This window comes from Magnolia sinica, chromosome 8 (genome assembly GCF_029962835.1).
Source record: "Magnolia sinica isolate HGM2019 chromosome 8, MsV1, whole genome shotgun sequence".
NCBI lineage: Eukaryota > Viridiplantae > Streptophyta > Magnoliopsida > Magnoliales > Magnoliaceae > Magnolia > Magnolia sinica.
The window spans coordinates 76,029,721-76,056,867 of NC_080580.1; the positions used below are offsets into that span (position 1 = coordinate 76,029,721).

Here is a 27,147-nt window from a genome sequence, read left to right on the forward strand (position 1 = left end):
TGTGGCCCACCTTGTGGACCAACAAAAAAACCAGACCATCCATGGAGGTTGGATGCCCATGGCAGTCTATCCTTAGACATGTGGCCCTAAAATCCACCTAAATGGGGCACATGCAAGGGGTTCTTGATGATGGGGAAGGTCTAGACATTTATGGGGCCCACTAGGATGGTCCACAACATGAATTTCTAGGGTTAAATCCCATTGTAAATGATGTCTATATTTAATTCCTTTCAATTACATGTTGCTGTCTAGAACTGTTGGATAGATTTTTGGGCTAACTTGAGGCCAGAATTTTGGGCTTTTGGTAGGGAGTTTTGTACCAAGTAATGTATGATTTTTAAATTTGTATGTCCCACCTTTGAGCATGCTAAATTTTAGCCTCAACCTACCGCATTTGGTACCCCCAAAGAGTGGGCCAATATGGGTACCTTGCTTGATTTTTTTATTTTTTTATTTTTACTGTAATTCCAGCAACATTGCAGTTTGGAAACTTATAAATATAAAATAAATTTTTTTGAATAGGTGAGCCACTTTGGTAGACCCTACCTTATACTATACATATGTAGGGATGTTGAAATCAATTTTCTCTAATTTTTGGAGACCCTAGGCCCACCCCTTTTAGGTGCTCAACAGGGTCTGTCTAGAATTCTGCACTTAGCAGATTCTCTAGACAGCTTGTATTCCTTAATTTAATTAAAATATTTTTTATTATCCAAAAATATTAAATTTTTTTAGAGGTGTGGCCCACCCATGATAGGACCTGCCTGCTGAGTTTCAGGGCCAAAGGACCCCTGTACCGATCGTGGTGCAGGCTGGACCGGCCCACCAGGATGGGACGCCCAGGCTGGGACTCCCAGCCTTGGTTGGCCATCCACCCCACCTTGTGGACCCACCTTGATACATTTGTTTCACCCATCGTCCGTCTAATTGTGGCCCATGTGGGACACAACCATCTCCCGTAGTGGTATCCATTTTCGGGACCCATTTGGATGTGTTTTTGGGCCAATTGCCCAGGCTCATAGCACTTTTCACCCTTGGGATGCCCAGACCCATTGGACCACTGCTGGCCTTTCAGTCCTGCAGCATGGTCCCCATTATTTATGTGTGAAATTCAGTCCTTCCCTTTGGTGGGATCCACAGAGATATATGTGGGCCATCAGGGAACTCATACTTAACCCTTTATGATTATTGTTGGGCTTCAGCCGACCCAGAATATGGGTGGGCTGGAATTTCAACAAAAGGCCCACACTTACTTCCCATAAGTGCCTGTTTTGGGGCAGCATGGCCCACCAAATTTGGGGTTGTTTACACACATATCTTGCCCCATTTCCTATCATGCTTTGGGCTTAATTAATGTGCATTTGAGGCCCACCCTAGTTGGGCTTAGTTGGATCAATGTACATATTTAATTATAGGATTCTATAGGCCCAGTTGGGCTGGAACTTTCTAGATAGGCCCATTAGGCCTTTGGGCCTATACTTACTATACTATTGTGATGGGTTTATGGGCCAACATAAACAAATAGTTGGGCCCTTGATTGCCTACTAAGTTAACCACATACTTGGGCCAAGATGTGAGGCCCAATTCACTTGTTTTAAACATGAGAATTTGCCCATATGGTTTGAATATCGAGCTGCCTATTAGGCCCACCACAATATGTGGGTTTGTAACTCTTTTTGGTTGGGCCCAAACCTTACTTAGGGGTCCATAATGTTGCCTATTAATTGGGCCATGTATATTGTCCACTAAGCCCATGGATTTTTTTAGGCCTCGGGCCTTGATTCACTCGAGTAGTAGCGGGCTACCTTTTGGGACCCAGTTGAGGTTGGATGCCCTCCTTGGTGGCCCTAAGGTAGGCCCATAGAGTGGTTATAGGTGGTTGAAAGCCCACCCGGACCCTTGCTAGGACCGCTTTTTCCCTTGGGCTTATATGGTACGTCTTAGCTTGTGATACCCTAGAGTGTTGAGTCCCCACTAGAGGATAATCCCATAGTAAATTGTCTAAGTACCTATACTTATTTCCCCTCCTTGGGAAGGAGGAGTATATATGTTAAGTCTTCATCGTCGTATGGCGCATCCTCATGACCCATGTGCATCATATTGTGACTGGACTGCATTTGTGTGTGATCATGGAGATGATATGACAGAGGGATGGAGTTTCCCTCTTATGCACATCAAGTGCTTGGAGCTGGTGCATGATCTGTATGCATGACACATTCCTTGGCATCACATTTCATGTCAGTATCGGCCTTGCTTCATCAGGGCCTTGCCTCCACAGTGACATTCGTGGATGGTTATATTTATGGACACCAAAAATATATTATCTTGAGCATTTAGGGTACGTTGGATATCCTTAAGTGAAAGTCCCTAAACCTTCAAGGTACCTGGAAGACTCCTCAACGCTGTGACCGAGTGGGAACCATGAGCGCCCGAGTGCCTTACACCGATAGGCCACGTCTCCCACTGTCGTGTAGTCGGTTGAGAGGGCATTACTAGGCTGAGTCTGACCAGCTCGTAAATGGGTTTGCTACTGTCAAGCCTCGCTGGTTATTGACTGTCCACAGGCGGGTAGTGTGGTCTCTTACGCTCGCCTGACTGTGTGGCTTGGAGAGTGACAGTCATCCTGCGGTGCATTAGACCCTGGTGAAACTCCTTAAGATGGAAACATATTTGATATGTGGACTAGTTATGAACATTGGCATCTCCTTGTGTTTGTATAGCCCTAGTATGGCTTCTTGCATTCCTGACAACCTTTGTAGGCTTATGGCATTGGCACTGATCATATTTCCTTTCTGCATTCCCTATTATTCTTCTCCTCACCATTGTCACACTTTTTCACCACCCTCTAAGCTTTTCATAAGCTTATGCACAATTGATACATGCAGGAGATCCTAGGTCGGTGTCTTAGCAGTGGAGCTTAGATGGGAGTTAAGTCGAGGACCCTAGTGTTGCAGATCTTCTCCTTCTATTCGTTTGTCATTAGATGTATTTTCCTTTAGCATTGTATTAAAGTTCAAATTTATAGTGGATTTTATGATGTGTGCCTTTGTAATTTCTCAGATATACTTGTTGTGATCTTGGGTATGCTCGTATTGGAATGGGCATATGGTTATGAAAATCCTCCTTGTAGGATCCCAAGATAAGAACCTGTCTCAGGAGCCAATAATGGGATACTACGGAGGCTGTTGTGGTTAGAACCGGCTATCGAGTTTCTTGTGAGTCCGGTGACTGAGTCTAGGGCGTGACAGGAGTTGGTATCAGAGCATAACAAGTAAATCTAGAATAACTTGGGATAACATCGCATGTCTGCTGAGAGCATAGGACAAGTAGCGTCCCAAGATCCTTCATTTCACTCTGTATTAAGCCTGTAATTGTCCTGATTCCTTATGTAATCGTTATTTTATAGATGATGTTGCTCTATAGAGGCACCCGTGGTACTCGTGGAAGACGTGGTACTCATGGTGCTAGAGGCACACGTGGTGCCAGAGCGACTTGAATGCATCCCGCTCCCGCTATTAAGGATCCGATCCCTGAGGTTTTGATTCAGCTCGTGTTGAGCTTGTTCCTCCTGTAGCGCCTTTTCCTCCAGTTGCTCCAGTTCCCCCACCAATTCCCCCTTCTCAGCCTGCTGTTCTGGTTACTGAGGCTCCTGCTCCGTCAGTTGCACCCGTGCCTCCCCTCAAGGTGAGTGCCCCTCCTGCATTCCTAACAGTGCTAGTCGGTGTTGAGCATTTTCAGCGGTTGATGCAACTTGTCACTGCTGTATTACAGACTTGTTAGCCTACAACCATTCCAATTTCTAAGCAGAGAGATTTCCCATGCTCTAGCACTGTTTTCAGAGAATTCAAGTAGCATGACCCTCCGAGATTTAGGGGTGAGCTAGACCCATATGCCGCCGAGGCTTGGTACACAAAGATAGCGAGGATTTTTTACACGATACAGTGTCCAGCAAACCAGTGTGTTTCTTTGGTGACCTTTCTTCTCCAGGGTGAGGCCTGTCATTGGTGGTCGTCGGTATCTAGGATGGCCAGGATAGATTTGGTCTGGACGTGGGAGGAATTCGTGGTCCGCTTTGACCAGAAGTTCTTCCTTGAGCATGTTCATGAGCAAAGAGCGATAGAGTTTGAGACCCTTGTTCAGGGTGATATGACGGTGTCCCAATATGAGGCCCATTTCTTGGAGTTGTCTAGATTTGCTCCTCATCTCACTGGTGACAAGAAGATGAGAGCTCACCGTTTTCATAACAGTTTGCGACCCGCGCTGCGTAGCCGTGTTGTGGGCCATTGTCTGAGGACATTTGATGAGGTTGTGTACCATGCATTGGTATACGAGGAGGACTGGACTATCCCAGAGATCCAGAGAGCAGAGTTCTGGTGGAGATCGGAAGAGGAGAGCTCCAGCCGGTAGTTCCAAGCAACACCGTCAGTAGGGAGGGAGGGGTATATCAGAGTTTCGACAGCCTGTGGCTCAGCCAGCAGCTTCATCATCATCATCAGTAGAGCCAACCGCTTCACCTTCCAGCCCCTTTTCTGGTGTTTGCTTTAGTTGTGGGTAGTCGGGCATCGGAGGCGAGATTGCCCTCTCCCCTTGCAGTAGCAGAGGCCACTGTAGTTGCCTCCTCCTCGTCCTCCTCAGCAGTGGCATCAATAGCGAGAGTAGCTTTCAGCTCCCGCTCTCAGGGCTCCTCCTTAGCAGCAGAGGTAGCCAGGTAGACCTCCCCAATAGAGACAGCAGCAGCAGCAGTAGAGGGGATATCCACATGTCCAGTCCCTAGGTCAAGTATGTATTGCAACTCATCAGGCACAGACTCAGGATCCACAGTCTTCCGGTTTGCTTCCTTTGCCAGCTTAGGGTAGATTTTATTTCGCACAGTAAGCGCCAAGCCAGGACCTGCAGTCATTGACCGGTGGAGTTATCGAGGGTATTCTTCTTATTTCTACTTGTGTTGCACGTATTTTGTTTGATTCTACTGCTTCCCATTCTTTTGTGTTCGAACAGTTCTGCTAATCGACAGTATTCCATCGGAGTCCATGTCTGAGGCCTTGGAAGTTTTGACTCCCTAGGGAAGTCTATAGTGTTGAGCCATCGTTACCCTTCTTGCCTGGTGTTAGTGGGCGAGTTGTTCCTTCTCACTGATCTGTTCGTGATGACGATGTAGGTTTTGATGTTATCCTGGGTATGGACTATCTTACGGAGTATTGTGTCATCTTGGACTGTGCCGCGAGTATAGTTACATTTCATATTCCCGGCTTTCTAGTGTTCCAGTTCTTCGCCTAGCCCAGAGGAGAGCCGTTATCCAGTTTGTTATCCCGTGTTATCGAGGATTCTGTGGCAGGGTGTATTGAGCAGCTGCCTATTTTTTGTGAGTACCCAGATATATTTCAGGAGATCCCGGGTATGCCATCGCGTCGGCAGGTGGAGTTTCAAATAGATTTGGTGCTCGATACTGCGTCTATCTCGAAAGCCCCCTATCGGATGACACTGTTGGATTTGATGGTGCTGTAGGAGCAGTTAGATGAGCTCCGAGAGTTGGGTTTCATTCATCCTAGCAGTTTGCCTTGAGGAGCCCTGGTATTGTTCGTGAAGAAGAAGGATGGCTCGTTGTGACTCTACGTGGATTACCACGAGCTCAACAGAGTCACTATTAAGATCTGATACCCACTTCCTCGCATTGGTGATTTGTTCGACCAGCTGCAGGTTGCATAGTATTTCTCCATGATAGAGTTGCACTTCGGTTACGATCAGATTCAGGTTTGAGAGGGGGACATTCCGAAGACGGCTTTTCGGACGCACTATGGTCATTTCAAGTTCCTGATCATGTCGTTCGGACTGACCAATGCACACGTCGTATTTACACAGTTAATGAATGAGGTCTTCCGGCCATTCCTCGATCAGTTCGTGGTGGTATTCAATGATGATATTCCTGTGCACTCAAGGACTCGGGAGGACCATGTTGAGCATTTGCATATTGTGCTGGAGACTCTCCGTACCCACTAGTTATATGAGAAGCTGGAGAAGTGCGAGTTCTTGTAGGAGGAGGTGAAGTTCCTCGGTCACGTGGTGACGAGGAAGGGTGTCGTTATGGACCCCTCGAAGGTTGATATTATGCGCCAGTGGGGCCAGCCCACCAACGCATCTGAGATCCGTAGCTTCCTTAGTTTAGCGGGATATTATCATTGGTTTATTGAGGGTTTCTCCCGTATTGCACCACCGCTGACCCGGTTGACACGGAAGGTGCCGAATTCGTCTAGAGTGACACTTGCGAGGGGGCATTTTTAGAGTTGAAGGACAACCTCACGTCTGCTCTTGCTCTCACTCTTCCTGATGGGAGTGAGGGTTTTGTTGTATTTACCGATGCCTCCAGAGTTGGTTTGGGTATTGTACTAATGTAGCACGGGAAGCCAGTGGCGTATGCCTCGAGCCATCTCAAGGTTCATGAATTGAACTACCCCACCCATAATTTTGAGCTAACATCAGTTGTCTTCGCACTGAAAGTGTGGAGGGATTATCAATATGGGGTCAGGTTTGAGCTCTTCTCAGATCATAAGAGCATGGAATATTTATTTTCGCAGTCCGAGTTGAACCTGTGGGAGAGGCGTTGGATGGAGTTATTGAAGGATTATGATTTCAACCTTCAGTACCACCCAGGTAAGGCGAACGTGGTGGCAGACGTGCTTAGCCATCAGCCACGAGGCCTGGTGGCTCAGATGATGGTGCGAGAGTGGCAGATGCTCGAGGATGTTTCAGAGTTTGACTTTGAGTTCGGTCTGCAGTCTTCCATTGTTCAACTTTCGAGCTTGTCGATTTAACCCTCTTTAGTGGCTAGGGTGATCAAGGCTTAACAGACGGACGAGTCACTTCAGGAGTACCGAGTAGAGGCTGCATCCGTGGAGTAGTCAGACTGGCAGATTGGTTCCGATGGTTTGTTACGCTTTAAAGGCCGATTGTGTGTCTCGGACATGCTAGAGTTACGTCATGATTTGATGACTGAGGCACAATGATCGAGACTTACTATTCACATGGGCTCCACGAAGATGTATCGTGATATGAGGAGGCAGTATTTTTGGCAGGGGATGAAGCGCCAGATTGTGAGTTTTGTGGACGAGTTTGATACATGCTAGCGTGTCAAGGCTGATCACCAGAGACCCCCTGATCCCTTCTAGCCATTGACCGTTCCAGTATGGAAGTAGGAGCATGTATTGACAGATTTTATTGTTGGCTTGATGAGGACTCATCACAGTCGCGATACCATCTGGTTTGTCGTTAATCGTCTAACGAAATTGGTGTATTTTATTCCGATGCGTGCTACTTGGACTATGGACCGGCTAGCGAGGATCTTCGTTGAGGAGATAGTGAGACTACATGGTGTTCTAGTTTTGATCGTTTCATACTGAGACTCCAGATTTACGTCACAGTTTCGGAGGAGCTTCTAACAGGTGATGGGGTCTATTTTACATTTTAGCACCGCTTATCATCTACAGACAGATGGGTAGACCGAAAGGGTCAACTAGATCCTTGAGGATATGCTCAGAGCTTGTGTGATCGATTTTGTGGCCAGTTGGGATAAGCATTTGCATCTCGCCGAGTTTGCGTACAACAATAGCTATCAGGCGACTATCGGCATGGCTCCTTTGAGGCACTTTGTGGCAGGCCGTGTAGATCTCCTAGATGTTGGACCGAGGTTAGAGAGCATCATCTCCTAGGTCCCGAGCTTGTGTAGCAGACGTTGGAGATTATTGATGTTATCAGGTAGAAGATGCGCACAGCTCAGAGCCGACAGAAGAATTTTACTGAACGTCAGCGTCGACCCCTCCAGTTTGCAGTTGAGGACATGACATATCTTAAGGTCTTACCTATGAAGGGCATGGTTCAATTTACTGTGAAGGGCAAGCTTACCCCGAGATTCATTGGACCTTTTGAGATTACCGAGTGCATGGGAGCTATGGCCTATAGGCTTGCCTTATCTCCTGAGTTGTTCGCGATCCATGACGTGTTCCATATTTCTATGTTGGGGAAGTGTGGGTCGGACACCATTCTTATGATTGATTGACAGTCACTCAAGGTCCGTGAGGATGCTTCTTACATCGAGTAGCCGATTCGTATTCTTGATCGAAAGGAGCAGGTCCTTAGGACCAAGGTCATTCCCTTGGTGAAGGTACAGTTGGGTCATCATTCGGAGGCCAAGGCGTCTTGGGAACGCGAGGCCGAGATTAAAGAGCGTTATACCCATTTGTTCGTTAATTGATGTATGATGCTATGTATGCCTTCTCTTTGATTTGGTGATTGCTATTTATATGATGGTAGTGTTATGCCTTTCATTTTGTCCTGGATAGATCAATTTCAAGGATAAAATTTCTTTGTTAGTGGGGAGGGTTGTAAGACCCGACCCAAGTTCATGTGTTTGCATATGTGTGTGTATAAGTATGCATTTCATTTCTCTTAGTCCTACTGCCTACCAGTCGAATCCCAACGGTCCACGACCCTCGGATAGTGTTTGTGGTCATCCTTAAGTCTTGTCATGTAGACCCGACTCGGATTGATTCGAAACCTATGCCATCTTGTTCGCATCGTCATTGCGGTTCCGATGACGCATCTTGTGCATCCATCTGACGTGTAGATCATAAGTTGTGTGCATTTCATTTTCTAGCCCCTTGATCATGGTCATGTGGCCCACTTAGGGATGGTGTGCACGGGTTTTTAGGTTGGTCGCATCTCTTGGCACCAATTTCCAACACACACTACACACACACACTACATAAAACACTATTCCTACACCACCTATCTCTAAAACACCACCCAAAGACCTAGAAAGCCTACTAACCCTATAACATTGTTTCTAACTCCCTACTTCAATCATGACCTTTCTCTACCCAAGGCAAGAAAGAAATGATTACTAGGCTTAGAACCTCCCTCTCTCTCTTCTCTCCCTCTCATTTCCTCCATTTTTCATTCCCATTTTCTTAGTAGGAGAGGGTGGGACGTCCCCACCTATCCAACCTAATCTAGCCCCTTTCACCTCAAATTCCTCTCAATCCAACCATCCATACCTCATCTCACTCATTAATACATCATCCTTTGAGCACTACAAGCTAGGTCATACAAGTTTGGAAGAGATCTAAGGTGGGTGTACTTCTAGGATGTAGGAATTTCAATTCCATGCTCTAGATCTATTAATTCTTTCATATGGGAAGTGTAGGACCCACCAATCCATGGTGAAGATCCTACACCATCCGTTAGATATGGCCAAATGGCCTATTTCATACATACATATCCCATGCACGAGGTTTTTCCCTTATGGGCCCCATCATGGAGGATTTCTAGACCTTAGAATCATGGTTGGGATAGCATCCCAACCATTGATCTTGATTCTAGGACAGGCATGTAGTTGATCTATATTGTAACATGTAAATTAATGAAATGTGTGGTGTGATTGATGAAAGGGGAGGGCCTCAATGTGGCGGAGCCCCTCCTCTTGTGGCTAATCCTTTATTTTTCTTTGATGTTAGCATTCTGATTATGTGTGTGTGGACCAACAAAAAAATCCAGACCATCCATGGAGGTTGGACACCTATGGCAGTCCATCCTTAGACATTTGGCTCTAAAATCCACCTAAATGGGGCACATGCATGGGGTTCTTGATGATGGGGAAGGTCTGAAAATTTTTGGGGCCCATTGGGGTGGTCCACAACATGATTTTTTGGGGGTTAAATCCCATTGTAAATGATGCCTATATTTAATTCCTTTCAATTACATGTTGATGTCCAGAACTATCTGGACAGATTTTTGGGCCAACTTGAGGCTAGAATTTGGGGATTTTAGTGGAGAGTTTTGTACCAAGTAATATATGATTTTTGAATTTGTATGTCCCACCTTTGATCATGCCAAATTTCAGCCTCAACTGGCCTCATTTGGGTCCCCAAAAGAGTGGGCCAATATCGGTACCTTGCTGGATTTTTTGCTGTAATTCCAGCAACATTGTAGTCTGGAAACTTAAAAATATAAAATAATTTTTGAATAGGTGGGCCATTTTGATGGACCCTACCTTGTACTATACATATGTGGAAATGTTAAAATCAATTTTCTCCAATTTTTGGAGACCCTGGGCCCACCCCTATTGGGTGCTCAACCAGGGTCTATCCAGAATTCTGTACTTAGAATATTCTCTGGACAGCTTGTATTCCTTAATTTAATTAAAATATTTCTAATTATCTAAAAATATTAAAATTTTGTAGAGGTGTGGCCCACCCATGATAGGACCTACTTGTCGAGTTTCAGGGCCAAAGGACCCCTGTACCGATCGTGGTGCGAGCTGGACCTGCCCACCAGACTAGGACGTACATCCTTGGTTGGCCATCCACCCCACCTTGTGAGCCCACCATGATGCATTTGTTTCACCCATCATCCATCTAATTGTGGTCCATGTGGGACACAACCATCTTGTAAGACCCGACCCGAGTTCGCATGTATGCATGTGTATGTAAATATGCATTTCGTTCATCTTGGTCTCATGGTCCTACCAGTCGAATTTCGGCGACCATCGAGATACGGTTTGTATTTGCCATGACCCTTAAGTCCCATCATATAAACCCAACCTGGGTCAACTTGAAACTAGTACCATAGCGACTGCATCGTCACCGTGGTCCCAACTTCACGTCTCGTGCGACAATCCGAGTTGTACATCAAAGATGTAGGCCGTGCTCATTTTGGATCGTAGATCACGATTTGTGGGGCCCACCTAGGGTTGCACAAAATTTCATGCATGCTTGCATCATATTAAGGGTCATGATTAGCCTAGCTAGGATAGGTTGGGGTCCCCTAGGTAGCTAGGTCTTAGCTAGCCCTCCCATCATTAGTTACCTTATCTAGGTGGTCACCTTTTTGCTTCTCTCATGCTAGCAAGCCTCTTTTTCTCTAACCGAGGTCTAAAAATCTGACCTCTCTCTCTTCTCTAGGGAGAGAATTACCCCTCTTTTCTAGCAACCCAATGATGAGTTTTGGTAAAAACCCCTTTTCTCTAGCAATCCTTCCCTCCATTCCTTCCATTCTCTCCCTCTCATTCTCTCATTCCCTCCCTCGATTGCCAAAAACATCGCCAAGCTCCCTCCACTCCAGCCACCTTCTTCCCTATTTCCCCCTCCATCTAACCCTTAGAATCCCATCTACACCCTTGAATCTTCTCCCCTTGAAGCCTAGAACACTACCCTAGGAGTTTTGAAGGCATCTTTGGAGGTGGGTGCTTTTCTTGGCTTCTTCTCTCTTTCTTCTCCTTTCTTTCTTTTCCTTGCATGCATGGAAGTATATAGGACCCACCAATCCATGGTGGAGTTCCTACATGGCTCCTCGGATGGAGGTCATGGGCCTAGATCTTACTCATTCCTTCCATGGTGGGCCATTCTCCATAGACCGACCATGAAGTACTTCCTCTTCATTCTAGCATCTCATAGGCCATTTAGGCCTTTGCATGCATAGTTGGGAAAGGTGTCCCCACCCTCCAGTAAATTTTCTTGATGTATAGTAGCTTGCATGTAACATATGTACATAGTGGATGTCATGGATTGTAGTGTGGAAGGTCTATTAGTGGCAGGACCTTCCACCAATGGCCGGATCACTCTCCTTCTCCCTCCCTTTCTCTCCTCTTTCTTCTATTTATTTCTAATGATGTGTGACCCACTAAGAAGGTTAACAACATCTCCGATCCTTCAGGGAGATGGAACATCCAAACCCACCTTGTTGGATCTCCAGGCCCAACATGCATGCATGGGTTGGGTGGCATCCAAACTTGATTTTTCATGGAGATGTTAATGCACTAATGGATCTAAAATTTTTCTAACCCATCAAGGTGGATCCCACTTTATGGATCAGGGCAATAAACCCTTAGAATAATTTATATGGGCTGAAATATGGACAACATATGTTGTTGTCCAGATTTCAGGCTTAGTTTGAGTATGACTTTTGAGCTAATGTTTGGATTTATTTGCATGCCCTTTTCTCCTAAATTTCTTTGGAAATTTTGTAGTGCATGGACCCCACTTTGATGTGGAATGGGGCCCACACCATTTCTCCTATGATTGAGACCCATGGGATGGGCCAAAGTGGGCTAACTGTCCAAATATTTCTGGACAGTTCAGCAACATTGTAAGTTGGAAATGAGCATTTTTACTTGCCTTTCTGAAAGAAGTGGGCCACTTCAGTAGACCCCACTTATTTTTCAGATGTAGAACTACCTTTTTCCCAATTTTCCAAGGGTTTGGGTTGGTCCAGGCCCACTCCATGTGGTCCCAAACATAGGGACAACTATAATTCCAATAACATTTCACCCTGGATAGATTGTAATTCCAAAATTTATTAAAATACTTATGAGTATCCAAAAATCATGAAAATTTGCAAGGAGGTGGAACACCCATGGTAGGACCCACCTAAAACATTTTATGGTCAATGGACCCCTGTGAACACCGTGGCAAGGGATGGACCGGCCCCCTACGTTGGGACATGCAGACTAGACAAATTTTTCTGGACAGATTGTTTTTTTTTTAATTTATTAAAATACTTTTAGTTATCCAAAATTTACAAATTTTTGTGGCGGTGTGGCCCGCCTATGAAAGTACCAACCTACAAAATTTCAGGGCCAACGGGCCCCTTTACAGTCGTGGTGTGGCCTGGAGTAGCCCACCAGACTGGGACGCCCAGGCTAAGGCATCCAGTCTTAGTTGGTTGTTCAGGCCACTTTGTGGGCCCATGTTAATGTATTTTACATCCCACCGTTCATCCATGTAGGGTGGGTACATAGGGGATTTGATCATACTTCCCTTTAGTAGCATTCAATTGGGGCCCATTGGGTGAGTTTTTAGGCCCTATACCCAGGCCCATAGAGCTACCTTTGCATGGGACGCCCAGCCCATTGGGCTGCTACTGGACGTCCAGTCCAGCAACATGGCCCATTTGGTTTATGTGTTAAATCCACTCCCTTTATTTGGTGGACCCCCCTGTGATATGTATGGGTCACCAGGAACTAAAATAAATTTATGAATTAATTATTTTAAAATTTTCAGCAAGCTCAGATTGTGGGTGGGCTGGAATTTCAGCAATAAGCCCATGATTATTGCCCATAAATGAATGTTTTGGGGCAGTATGGTCCACCAAATATGGGGACATTATTACACATATCTTGCCCCATTTTAGTTAGATTTTTTTTTGGGCTGAATTAGTGTATATTTAAGGCCCATTCCAATTGGGTTTTTATTGGACTAGTCTTCTTAGTTATTTGTAGAGTTTTCCTAGGCCCATTACCTTGAAAATTTTGATGGGCCCATTGGACCCTTGGGGCCTATATTTATCATGCCATTATGATGAGTTTTATGGGCCAAATACTTGAGTAGTCGGGCCCTTGCTTACCCATTAAAAATAAATCCATACTTGGGCCGAGATGTGTGGCCCAACTTACTTGTTTTAAATATAAGGATTTTCCATATGTTGGAATAATGGGCTGCCCATTAGGCCCACTATAATGAGTAGTCTTATGATCTTTATGGTTGGGCCTAAACTTTGTTTAAGGGCCCACCATGTTGCCTAAGTGTTGGGCCTTGTGTACGGTCCACTAGGCTCTGATTGTTTAGGCCTTGGGCCTTATTTTACATATGTGTAGTTAGCGCGCTACCTTTTGGGACCCAATTGAGGTTGGATGTCATCGTTGGAGGCCCGAAGGTAGGCCCATAGGGCCTTTATTGGTGGTTGAAGGCCCACCTTGGGCCTTGTTAGGACTGTTTCCTCCATCGAGACTTTATAACTCTCTTAGCTTGTGGGTCACCCCAAAGTATTAGGCCCCCACTAGAGGACTTCACTTCTCCTTAGAGTACCTATCTACGTATCTAGACCTTGTTCCTCCTTGGGAAGGAGGAATATATTCGACAGGTAGAGCACTTACATCATTGTGACCCATATGCATCATTTGTGTGAATTGATTGCATTATGTGGTGGTCATAGGGAGATGAAGTTTCTCCCCTTTATGCACATTCATTACTTGAAGCTTGTGCATGATCTGTATGTGTGACTCATGCATTGGCATCGTATTTCATGATAATACCGCCCTTGCTTCACCAGGGCCTTGCTTCTACAGGGATGTTCATGGATGGCCGTATGTGTGGACATCGAAAATATTACTTGAGCATACCGATGCATAGGATGCCCATAAGTGAAATTCCCAAAACTTCCATGGTACCAAGGATCTGTCCCAATGTCGTGACCGAATGGAAACTATAAGCACAGGAGGGCCTTATACTGTTAGGCCGTGACTCCCACTGTCGTTTAGTCTGTTGGGTAGTGGTGTGGCCTTACTCGCCTGATGTAAGGAGGTATTGCTAGGCTGAGTTTGACCAGCTCGTAAATGGATCCACTACCATCAGGCCTTGTTAGTGATTGGCTGTCCACAGGTGAGTAGTGAGGTCTCTTACACTCGTTTGACTATGCAGGTTTGTAGAGCTACAGTCATCTAGCAGTGTAATAGACCCCGATGATTTCCTTATGTTTGGAAATGTACTTGATATGTGGATTGGTTATGAGCACTAGTATTAAATTGCATCGCATTCGCATCGGCTATATAAGCCCCTTCATGCATTGCCTTAGTATGACTCCTAGTACTCATTACATCGTATTCATGATAAGCCTTGGTAAGGCTAGTGATATTGTCATTGACCATGTTTCTCTTCCTGTACCTCCTACTATTCTTCTGTGCACCATTATCACACTTTTATACCACCCTCTAAGCTTCTATAAGATTATGCACGATTGATGTGTGTAGGAGATCCTAAGCAGGCATCGTAGCGGTAGAGCTTGGAGTAGAGTCAAGCTTGATGACCCCAGTGTTGCAGATTTTCCTTTCCTTATTTTATTATCTCATATATGTCCTTTTGGACCTTGTGGATCCTTGTAAAAGTTCAAATTTATAGTGAATTTTGTGATGTGTGCCTTTGTTATTCTTAGATATACTTGCTATGATCTTGGGTATGATCCTATTGGTAATGATTATACTATTATGAAAATCCTCCTTGTAGGATCCTAGGATCGGAACTTACTTCAAGAGCTAAGAACGGGGTACTACGGAGATTGTCGTAACCAGAACTGGCTATCGGGTTCCTTATGAATCTGGTTACTGAGTCTAGGGCATGACACATCTCCCTCAGTGGCATCCATTTTTGGGACCCATTTGGATGTGTTTTTGGGCTAATTGCCTTGGCCCATAGCACTTTGCACCCTTGGGATGCCCAGGCCCATTAGACCACTGTTGGGCTTTCAATCCAGTAGCATGGTCCCCCTTATTTATATGTTAAATTCAATCCTTCCCTCTGGTGGGACCCACAGAGATATATGTGGGCCATCAGGGAACTCATACTTAACCCTTTATGATTATTGTTGGGCTTCGGTAGACCCAGAATATGGGTGGGTAAAAGGCCCAAACTTGCTGCCCATAAGTGCCTGTTTTGGGGCAGCATGGCCCACCAGATTTGGGATTGTTTACACACATATCTTGCCCTATTTCCGATCATGTTTTGGGCTTAATTAATACACATTTGAGGCCCACCCCAGTTGGGATTAGTTGGATCAATGTACATATTTAATTGTAGGATTCTATAGGCCTAGTTAGGCTAGAACTTTCTAGATAGGCCCATTGGAACTTTGGGCCTATATTTACTATGCCATTGTGATGGGTTTATGGGCCAATATACACAAATAGTTGGGCCCTTGGTTGCTCACTAAGTTAACCACATACTTGAGCCAAGATGTGAGGCCCAATTCACTTGTTTTAAACATGAGAATTTGCCCATATGGTTAGAATACCGGGCTACCCATTAAGCCCACCACAATATGTGGGTTTGTAACCCTTTTTGGTTGGGCCTAAACCTTACTTAGGGGTCCATAATGTTGCCTATTAGTTGGGCCATGTATATTGCCCCCTAGGCCCATGGATTTTTTTTAGGCCTTGGGCCTTGATTCGCTCGAGTAGTAGTGGGTTACCTTTTGGGACCCAGTTGAAATTGCATGCCCTCCTTGGTGGCCCTAAGGTAGGCCCATAGAGTGGTTATAGGTGGTTGAAGGCCCCACCTGAACCCTTTTTAAGACCACTTCGTTCCTTGGGCTTATATGGCCCATCTTAACTTGTGGGCTACCCCAGAGTGTCAGGCCCCCACTAGAGGATAATCCCATAGTAAATTGTCTAAGTACTTATACTTGTTTCCCCTCCTTAGGAAGGAGGAGTATAAATGTTAAGTCTTCATCACCATATGACGCATCCTCATGACTCATGTGCATCATAGTGTGACTGGACTACATTTTTGTGTGGTCATAGAGATGATATGATAGAGGGATGGAGTTCCCCTCTTATGCACATCGAGTGCTTGGAGCTGGTGCATGATCCGTATGCGGGACTCATGCATTGGCATCTCATTTCATGTCAGTATCACCCTTGCTTCATCAGGGCCTTGCCTCCACAGGGACATTCATGGATGGTCGTATTTATGGACACTGGAGATATATTATCTTGAGCATTTGGGATACGTTGGATATCCCTGGGTGAAAGCCCCTAAACCTTCAAGGTACCTGGAAGACGCCTCAACATCGTGACCTAGTGAAAATCATGAGCGCTCGAGTGCCTTACACTGATAGGCCGCATCTCCCACTATCGTGTAGTCAATTGAGATGGGATGTGGCCTTATCCACCTAAGTGAGAGGGCATTGCTAGGCAGAGTCTGACCAGCTCGTAAATGGGTCCGCTACCATCAAGTCTCGCTGGTTATTGGCTATCCACAAGTGGGTAGTGTGGTCTCTTACGCTTGCCTGATTGTGCGGCTTGGAGAGCGACAGTCATGCTGCAGTGCATTAGATCCCAGTGGTACTCATTATGATGGAAATGTATTGGATATATGGACTGGTTATGACCATTGGAATCTCCTTGCATTTGCATAGCCCTAGTATGGCTTCTTGCATTCTTGACAGTCTTGGTAGGCTTGTAGCGTTAACACTGATTATATTTCCTTTCTTCTTTCCCTATTATTCTTTTGCACACCAGTGTCGCACACTTTCACCACCCTCTAAGCTTTCCATAAGCTTATGCACAATTGATGCGTGCAGGAGATCCTAGGTCGGTGTCTTATTAGCAGAGCTTAGATAGGAGTTGAGCCGAGGACCTTAGTGTTGCAGATCTTCTTCTTCTCTTCTTTTGTCATCAGATGTATTTCCCTTTAGCATTGTATTAAAGCTCAAATTTATAGTGGATTTTATGATGTGTGCCTTTGTTATTTCTCAGATATACTTGTTGTGATCTTGGGTATGCTCGTATTGGAATGGACATATGGTTATGAAAATCTTCCTTGTAAGATCCCAGGATCGGAATCTATTTCATGAGCTGAGAATGGGATATTACGGAGGCTGTTGCGGTCAGAACCGACTATCGGGTTCCTTATGAGTTCGGTGACCGAGTCTAGGGCATGACATGGATGTATTAATAAAACTAAAATGTAAATTTTATATATCATGGGCTCCAGATTCGGGTCATGAATAACCCTATTCAGGTACCCGAATTACAGGGCGACACTCTATCATCCAACTACTAATGGATTAGCCAAAAGCATTTAACCAAATGATCATCGAGTTGATGAAAAAGAGAGTCTCTAAGCACAAGTAAGTCTATAATGAGTGTACCACCAAGGCCATGGTTTACTCTTTCGATTATGGAACTAAATGGTGCTTCCCCTAAAAGTGCAAGTACCCTCCCTAAGGATTGTGGAACATTAATCCCTTGATAAAGACCACAATGCTAGGATTTCCCTTTCTTAACTTGAAGCACTTGATGAAAAATAACTTGAGGCTTAGAAGTGACTTAATTTATACCGGGCTTGAGTATCTTCAACTTACAAAAGGAAAGTACAATATTGCTCCTTTAAGAAGGGCAAACTAGTGAAAATTCAGTCACTTCTTAAAGGAGCAATATCGTACTGAATTTACACCCATTTGGTACGATATTGCTCCATTAACATTTGAGTATCTTCAAGCAATCAATTGTTATCACTAACAGAATGAAAATTCAATACCAAATGGGTTGGATCATATGTTGTTCAAGAAGTTTATTCCAAAGGAGCTTGGTCATTGACCGCAATAGTATCAGCATTAGCTTCCCTGTTAGTGGATGGTTTCTCAAAATATACTTCGCATGAACATCAATACACTCAAGCAATATAAGCGCCTAAATTATGGGATGCTCTAGCGATGTTTAAGCTAAAGATGTTGGATGATCTAGCAATCTAATTATGATCCTAAACTATTGAATGCTCTGGCAACATCTAAGGTTAAATTGCGGAATACTTCAACAACTTACGAGTTTAAACTATGGATATTAAAAGCAATACTAATACCTTGTCGCAAAAATTGTCATCATGGTTTAAAGCTACATATGAATATAAACTACAACAAAGCCTCAGCACCATCAAGCTAATTTCGATCTCTTCCATCTCTCCCAAGTAAGTCACAAAGAGAACATGCTTTGAAGCCCTACTACTACAGCACACGACCATCACTTGACCACTGTTGTACTTCCCATTGGATGCCAAACAACATCATCCATACTAATACCCATTTATAATCAAGTATGGTCATTGGTATACCCATGCCCAGACCATTTATTAAATGGGCTTAAATTGATACCCATATCCACACCTGCACCCATTTACCTATATCCATACCTAGCATGTACTGGAATAGGTTCAGGTACCCGTCGGGTATACCTAATCTGTTGCCACTCATAATGTTAAGAGGTTTACATACTAATATACTTGATAATTTGGGTCATATTTTGGACCCATCAAATTATGATCCCTGAAGTTGACCTAACTCATGAAAGAAATTACTCAAATACAACCATAGTTTAAAATCATAGAAACTTCTCTCTCTCTCTCTCTCTCTCTCTCTCTCTCTCCCTCCCTCCCTCCCCCCCCCCCCCTCCCTCTCTCTCTTGATGTGATGGACGACCCATATCAAAGGAGGACCCACATGAAAGGGGGCCCACGTGATGGATGGTCCACATCAAAGGTGAGACGCACATTATGTACAACCCATATCAAGGTAAGCCCACATAATGGATTATCCACATGAAAGGAAGGCTCCTAATAATGAATGACCCAATCCAAAACGAGCCCCCTATGATGGACAACCCAAATTGAAGGTGGGGCCCACATGATGGGCGATCCATATCAAAAGTGGGATCGACATGAGGGGTAATGGATATTGAAGGTGGTGCCACATGATGGACAATGACACTGAAGGTGGGCCCCATATAATGGATGGTCGACATCAAAGTTCCACTCTTAATGATGAATAGTCTACATCCAGGGCATGCCCTACATGATGGTGCTACATCGAAGGTGGAGCCCACATGATGGATAGTCCACATCAAATGTGGGTTCACATAATGGGCGTGGACATTGAAGGCAGGCCTCACATAATGGACGATCTACAACAAACTTGCCAATGATGAATGACCCACATCCAAGGTGAGCCCCTCGAGATGGACAACCCAAATCAAAGGTGTGCCCCAAATGATGGACGGTCCACATCAAAGGTGAGATCCACATGATGGGCGGTGGATATTAAGAGTTGACCCCACATGATGAACATGACATTATGGTAGGCCCCACATGATAAATGACCCATATCAATGCGGGTCTTAATGATAAATTACCCACATCTAAGGCGACCCTACTTGATGGATGACCCACTTTGAAGTTGAGCTTTACATAATGGACAATCCACATTAAAGGTGGGCCCGCATGATGGATGACCCACATCCAAGGTAGGCCTGGCATGATGGATAGCCTAGTGGGCCTTGCAAGGTGAATAGTCCACATTGAAGGTATATTCAATATGTAAAATCTAAAACAAATATACAAATAATTTCAAGTTTTGTCAACTCGAATCCAATTTTATGGAGTCTCTCTTTAGTTTTCACTAAGTCGTGACTGAATCTAGTTTTACCCAATTTTAATTGAAACATGGTCAAGTTGAGTTAACTCAGGTTAAGCTAGTTTTTAAAAGTAAGCTTACAGGTAGTTAAGAGTAGTAATTACTATTTAGAGTGATTATGGCTTTAGCCAAAATCTTTTTTTTTTTTAAAGAAAAAAAAGAAAGAAACTAAATAGCTTTGCAAGTCAAGGCATGCAGGTAGCTAGCATTTGAAAATGTTGCTTTCAAGGAAGAGAAAAGAGAAGGAAAATTGCTAGAAATAGTTGAAGAAATTTTACCTTGTAATTAACCCAATTACCATACATGAGTGCATGAATGAAGCCGCGGAAGTTTAAGATGAATCCCAACGCGATTGCATCATAGAGAGGGATCTTGAAGAAGAGAGCAGGCACCGTGGTCCCTATTATTTTTGTAAGATATCCAGCAATGACCGTAGCTTGAAGTGACCCCCAAGAAACTGTATTATCGATCTGAAAAATATTTGTGTTCATACCTATGGTGGCATAAAAGAGAGACATAAAGATTTGACTTATGTCCTCCGTCTTATCCACAATGGTCGATGCTAGCGGAGGCCCGTCCGGCATCACCAGCCCCATAATCAAAGGTCCATTATTTATTGTCGCGCCGATTGATTCGCTAAAGAACCCGATGACCAGGACCATGAATTGACTGGCAAAGATGTACCTTCGGTCCACTGGTTTCCCTTGAGGTGTTTGGCGGTTGATCCATAATGAAATTGGCCGGATAACGAATGTAATGAATAGGACTAGTGTAAGCATGGAAATCAAGTAAAAAAATGCACTGGTTTTTCCATCAATAAATATGCTTATCTCATTTTTACTACGACCCATGGTTTTTCGTGTTTCTAAGAGGATGACCACAATCCATCCTACGACATCATTGATCAGAGATGTGGACAAGGCGAGTCGTCCAAGCTCTGAATTGAGTAGGTTGAGCTCTTCGAGGATCGGATGAATAACATGGAAAGATGTGACTGCAATTGATGAACACAAGACACGAAGGAACTTCGCTTGACGATTGCTTCCTTGGACTTTGGTTAGCCTTTTATAGGTGAACATCATTGTAACGTAAGGAAGGATCATACCACATAAGGAGATCACTATTTCTCTTATACCAGATTTGCAAATGAGCGTCACGTCCATCTTCAATCCTTGGATGAAAAGGTAATACATTGTCCCAATTCTCTCAAAGGTGTGGAGTATATACTTGCCCTCTTCGGAAAACACAGTCTCAGTAACGAATTTAATGCTTCCCAACACGCTGGGCCCGACGATGATACCACCCTAATAAAATGGCATGGATCATCATAAAGACAGGATTAGTAAAGGCTTGATCACTTCCATTTTGATGCTTTATATGTTTAAGGACTAGACAATCTTGGACTTGTTCACCAACGATGTGGTTCGAGCCCATATCATAGAAACACCTCCTTATTGCCTTGCCCACCTACTGTCATTAGATGATACATCTAACCATGATCTGGACTTCTAAATCATGGATTCATTATATATAAAGCATGTCTCATAAATCACATTGATCAAGAAATCCTATTCATCCAATGGGAGTCCATAAAAATGAATGATTCATAATAAAATATTCAATGGTTCAAATTCAAACAAATAATTAAAACTATTTATCAGTATGAATTTTTGTATATTCTCCATACACAACTGTGACCCATCAACAATTAGAACAATCTCAGTCAGATAAGGTTCAAGTTGCACTAACTCGACATATATGGTAGATGAATATCTCTGACTAAGGAAATCACTAAGGAATTAAAGATTCAGAGGATTCAACGATGGAGTCGTGAATATACTAACTAAACAAGATTCGACTTACTTTAACGATGTGTTGGACAGAAGTGAAGAAACTAAACTAAGCTATGCTAATCAATCCAACTTGCTGCAGTACTATGGTGCTGAACAAAAGAGGAGAGGCTAAACTAGACTATGCTAAGATGTGATGGGCCTCCATGTCGAACCAAAGATTGATAGGTAACAATGAGTTGAAAAGGTTTCTTATGTTTGAATTGGTGAGGGCCGAAGCTCTTCTTTTTGTGCTATTTTCATAAACTTGGATAAGCAGTGGCCTTGCATATGGGGCCCCATCCAATGGACGGTCCACATCAAAGATGAGACCCATATGATGGATGGTGGATATTGAAGGTGGGACCACATGATGGAAGGTTGACCTCAAGGTGGACCCACATGATGAACGACCCATATTGAAGGTTGGGCCCACATGATGGATGGTCCATAGTAAAAGATGAGATCCATATGATGGATTGCCCACATCAAAATGTGGCCTCACATTATAGACTATCCACATCAAGTGGGGACCAAATGATGGATGGTCCATAGCAAAGGTGGGACCCATATGATGGGTGGTGTACATCAAAGGTGGGCCCACATGAGGAATGATCCATATTAAAGGTGCCCCCACATGATGGATGGTCCACATCAAGGTGGGCCCATATAATGCACGATTCACACCAAAGGTGGGCCCCACATGATGGATGACCCACATCAAAGTGTGGCTCGGACAATCCACATAAAAGGAGGGACTCACATGATGGATGAAGGACTTCAAAGGGGGGCCAACGTGATGGATAATTGATATTGAAGGTGGGCTTATATGATGAATGACTTATATTGAAGGTGGTGCCCCCATATAATGAATTGTCCACATCAAGGTGGCCCATATAATGGACAGACTGAGCCTCACATGATGGATGGCCTACATCAAAGTGTGGCCCCTCATGATGGACAATCCACATCACCAACTCGACATATATTATAGATGAATAACTTACTATTTAAGAAATCTAGCAAGTAGAATGTGAAAAAGAAGGAGAAGAATCATACAATAAGATCTGAAACAATTTTGGGTTGTTTGAGAGGCGTCATGACAAAGCGGACTGCCCGTGTGATAATGGTCACCATGCTGATTTGCATCAACAGCCTAGGGAGGGAGAAGTTTCTCGGATAATCATTATGGAAGTAACCCAAAGAGTTTACCTTAGTCACATCGATGCACTTGAAGTCACTAGCCTGGTTGCGCGTCGCGTTGAGACCACGGGCAGCCCGTAATACGAACGACGCATCCATGACCAGAGACCCTTGAGTGCCTAAGGTGGTTATCCCAAAAGAAAAGCATCCTAAATGAATGTCTTAAAGAGGAATCCATGCAAGGGACGTAGAAATTTGTGGATGTGAGGAAACTGCGAGAATGGCTTTGAACGTTGACAAAGTGTTCTCTTTTCTTCGGATCTAAATTTTCCCTACAACAAATGTTATAGGATGGACAGGATTAGGTGCGGCCTTGACTGTAGAGCCCACCTTGATGTATTATCCATGCTGTCCATTTGTTTGGCTAGATTATTTTATGGGTTTAAGACAAATACCAAGAAGATCCAAAACTCAGGTGGACCACATCACAGGAAACAGTGGTGTTTGATCATTAAAAACTTCTTATGGGCCCACAAAATTTTTGGATCAATCTGATATTTATTTTTTCTCTTCATCCATGTCTTTTTTGTGACCTTATCAATAGGTTGGATGGCAAATAAATATTATGGTGGACCCTATAAAAACTTTAATGGTGGGTGTTGAAACACCACTGTTTCTTATGGTATGGTCCACCTGAGACATGGATCTGCTTATATTTTTAGATCATGCACTAAAATGATCTTTTAAAATTCATGAGTGTCCTTGAACATAGTGATGACAAGGCTATGCTATGCAAGTCGACAAACACCATGGTATAAGATTCGAGGATTTACACATGTGAAAAACATATTGTCATAACAAGTGAATGAGAAGTGAAAAGATATTTCGAGGTGTTTTCATGAAAAAGCGTCCTCAGCGAATATGAAGTTTACATTAAAACACTTGCTTTGAATGGTTATTACACTAAAACACCTGCTTTGAATTGACATTTAATAGGAAGCCAGGTCTGTGTAATGGTCTTACTTAAATGGTTTTTTTATGCGAATGGCTATTGCCCACTAGGACGTAATAATAATTATACCATGATCATATTTATAAATATGGTTAACTGCCCATATTTAATGATAGTAGTTCGCAATAACATTAATGATATTAGTAGATTATATCATATTGTAATAATTGATTATGGGTTTAATATCATGGTTACACTTCAGCATCATGTATTAACATTAAAAGATGATGAAACAGATTATACTGCACGGTGTGTAATACTATATCATGGTTACAATATTATGGAACCCACGAATCTACCGAAGTTCACAATTAATTAAATATGATATTGATTAAATATGTGTATATCCATTAATTGTAATCATTAAACGTTAATATTAGTATTGATCATGATGATATATAAGCAGAATTGGTCATATTACAATATCTTTAATTAACCAATTAATTGAGGGATATGTGTGAGTAATATTAGTATGTACTAATATTAAAATACTAACATATATTGACATCAAATATCAGTAATATTAATATATGATATTCACATTGTGATATCATATATTAATTAATATTAATATATTTATGATCTCAATTAATGAATATAATTGATATACAATACAATGATATTAATATACCATCCTCAATATTATTAATTATATGGTAAACCATATATAAATTGTATGTGACTAATAATATCATGACCATATGGTATATATATTACTTAATTAAATATGTGTGAGACCCGACCCGAGTTCGCTTGTGTGCATGTGTGTGTGTGAGTATGCATTTCGTTCATTTTGGTCCCGCGGTCCTACCGGTCAAATTTCGGTGACTCGCGACCTTTGAGTAGTGTTTGCAGTTACCCTTGAGTTTGGTTATGTAAACCCGACTCGGGTTGACCCTAGACCTATGCCATTGCATCCATCTCGTCGCCGTGATTCCAACGCCGCATCCCGTGTGTTAATTCGATATGTACATCTCAAGTTATGATCATTGATCGATATGGGCCATTGATTGCATGATTGGTGACCCTACCATGGGTTGCACATTTTCCTATGCCATCATTTCACCCTAGCCTCAGATTTTTAGAAAGGCTATGACCCTAAGCCTTGTTAATATCACCATAGGTCACCATCATTGCCTAGGAGAGAGAGAGCTCATCATTACAAGTCTTAAAAGTCTCTCTCTCTCTCTTTCTCTCTTATTTCTCTCTCTCTCTCTCTTCTCTTCTTCTCTAGCAACTTCCCTTACATCTTCCTCTCTTCTCTAGCCCATTCTCCCTCAAATCCTCTCCCATCTAACCTTCAATAATCCATCTCACCCATTGAAACATGTCCCTTGGAGCATGAAGAGAAGACTGATGTAAGCTTGGAGTGAGATCCATTAAGGTGGGTGATTATAATTTTTGATCTTCTTTTCTACCCTTTGATCTTATTTTTCTTCTTAGATGGATCATATAGGACCCACCAATCCATGGTGGGGATCCCATTTCATCCCATGGATGTAGCCCTTTGGCCCATCCTACATGCATGTCATGATCCATGATGGGGCCATTCTCCATGGACCCCTTCATGATGTATTTAATGATCCACTCCATATTAAGGTCATCTAGATCCTAAGGATCATGTTAGGATGGCATCCCAACCATTCATAGCAATTATAGATCATGCATGTAGTGATTTTATGTTGCATGTATAATCAATGTAGTTGTATGTGTGTGATTCACTATTGGGAGCGCCCATTAGTGGCGGGGCCCTACCCCCATGGCCGGATTACTCTCTTTTTTTCTTCTCTTTTCTTTGATGTATGGATGATAATGTATATGTGTAGCCCATTAAGTGGGCCTAGGATGTCCCAAAATAAATAAAAATAAAAATCCAGCAAGGTGGGATACCCTTACCACCCAACTCCATGATCATTGGCCACCTTAATCAATGCATGCAAGTGTCCTAGTCCTAGTATGTGATCTGGAATTATGTGAGGCCTACTGAGGAAGGTCACACATCCTTTTTATGGCTGAGATTATTGAGATATAGGCTGATGTGTCCAGCCATGTATTGCTGTCCAAAAACCTGGACTATTGCATGGACTGTCATGTTCAATCTTTGGCATGGATTTTTGGATCATGATTGCCATTATTTTCTTTATAATTATGGGGTGTAATGAGAAGGTGTGGACCCCATTGTGAGGTGTGATGGGTCATACGTTGGATGGCCCATGAAATGGTACCCAAAAAGGAGGCCTATAGGGGTGGGTGGTCCACCTTGTTGGGCCGTCCAGCCCACATGTATGGAGGGAAAACATACACTTCAGCTTGGTTTCTCTAAGGGATGGGCCACTTTTATGGACCCCACCTTACTTTATTTTATGAAGAAAATACTAAACCTCCATTTTTCCCCTCTTGGATGAAGGTTGGGCCCACCTTATTGGGTAAACAATGCATGGACAGCAACATCTCTTCCTGGACAGATTGAAATTCCTAATTTAATTAAAATATTTATGAGTATTCAAAAATCATAAAACTTTTTAGAGAGGTGGTTCACTCATGGTAAGACTCACCTACAAAATTTTGGGGCCAATGGACACCTGTACACACCATTGTGGTGGCTGGACCGGCCCATTACAATATGGTGTCTAGATCAGTCCAATTTTCTGGATAGTCTGTTTCATTTAAATAAATTAAAATACTTTTAAGTGTCCAAATATTGTAAAATTTTGTGGGGCTGTGACCCACCTATAGAAGTGTCACTATGAAAACTTTTAGGCTCAAAGGACATTCGAGCTAACTGTGGTACAGCCTGCAAATTTGGGTTAGTTTGGGCCAAATACCTAGGCCCATATGGGACGCCACATGTGGGCTACCTGCTGGACTTTGGTCTAGCAGTGTGGCCCACCTACTCCCTTGTGTCGTATGATGTAACCTTATATGGTGGGGCCCTCTGACTTGATAGCTTAACCACTTGGGCTGATGTCCTAATCAAATGAAACAATTACTAGACTCCAATAAGCCCATAAATCTGTTGGGTTAAAAATCCAGCAACTTGTTATAATTATGATTGGCCTTTGGGCTGAAATTTTGAGGAGTGGGGCCCACCACATTGTGAAGATCTTAGAGGGAATAATTTATATCTTTGGTTCCTTAAATGTTGGGCTTGATAAATGA

The 27,147-nt window shown here is 43.3% G+C and overlaps 1 protein-coding gene across 1 annotated transcript in view; it reads right to left on the reverse strand.

The window, feature by feature from the left end:
* The window catches only part of LOC131254318 (cation/H(+) antiporter 15-like), a 36,204-nt gene extending 13,048 nt beyond the window's left edge, over window positions 1-23,156 (reverse strand). Inside the window, exons 1-2 of the mRNA XM_058255309.1 lie at window positions 22,893-23,156; window positions 20,283-21,308 (exon numbers count right to left, since the gene is read on the reverse strand). Of these exons, the coding sequence (XP_058111292.1) occupies window positions 20,283-21,308; window positions 22,893-23,135 (1,269 nt within the window). The 5' untranslated portion in view covers window positions 23,136-23,156. The remainder of the gene's footprint in view (window positions 1-20,282; window positions 21,309-22,892) is intronic.
* Between the last annotated feature and the right edge of the window lie 3,991 nt (window positions 23,157-27,147).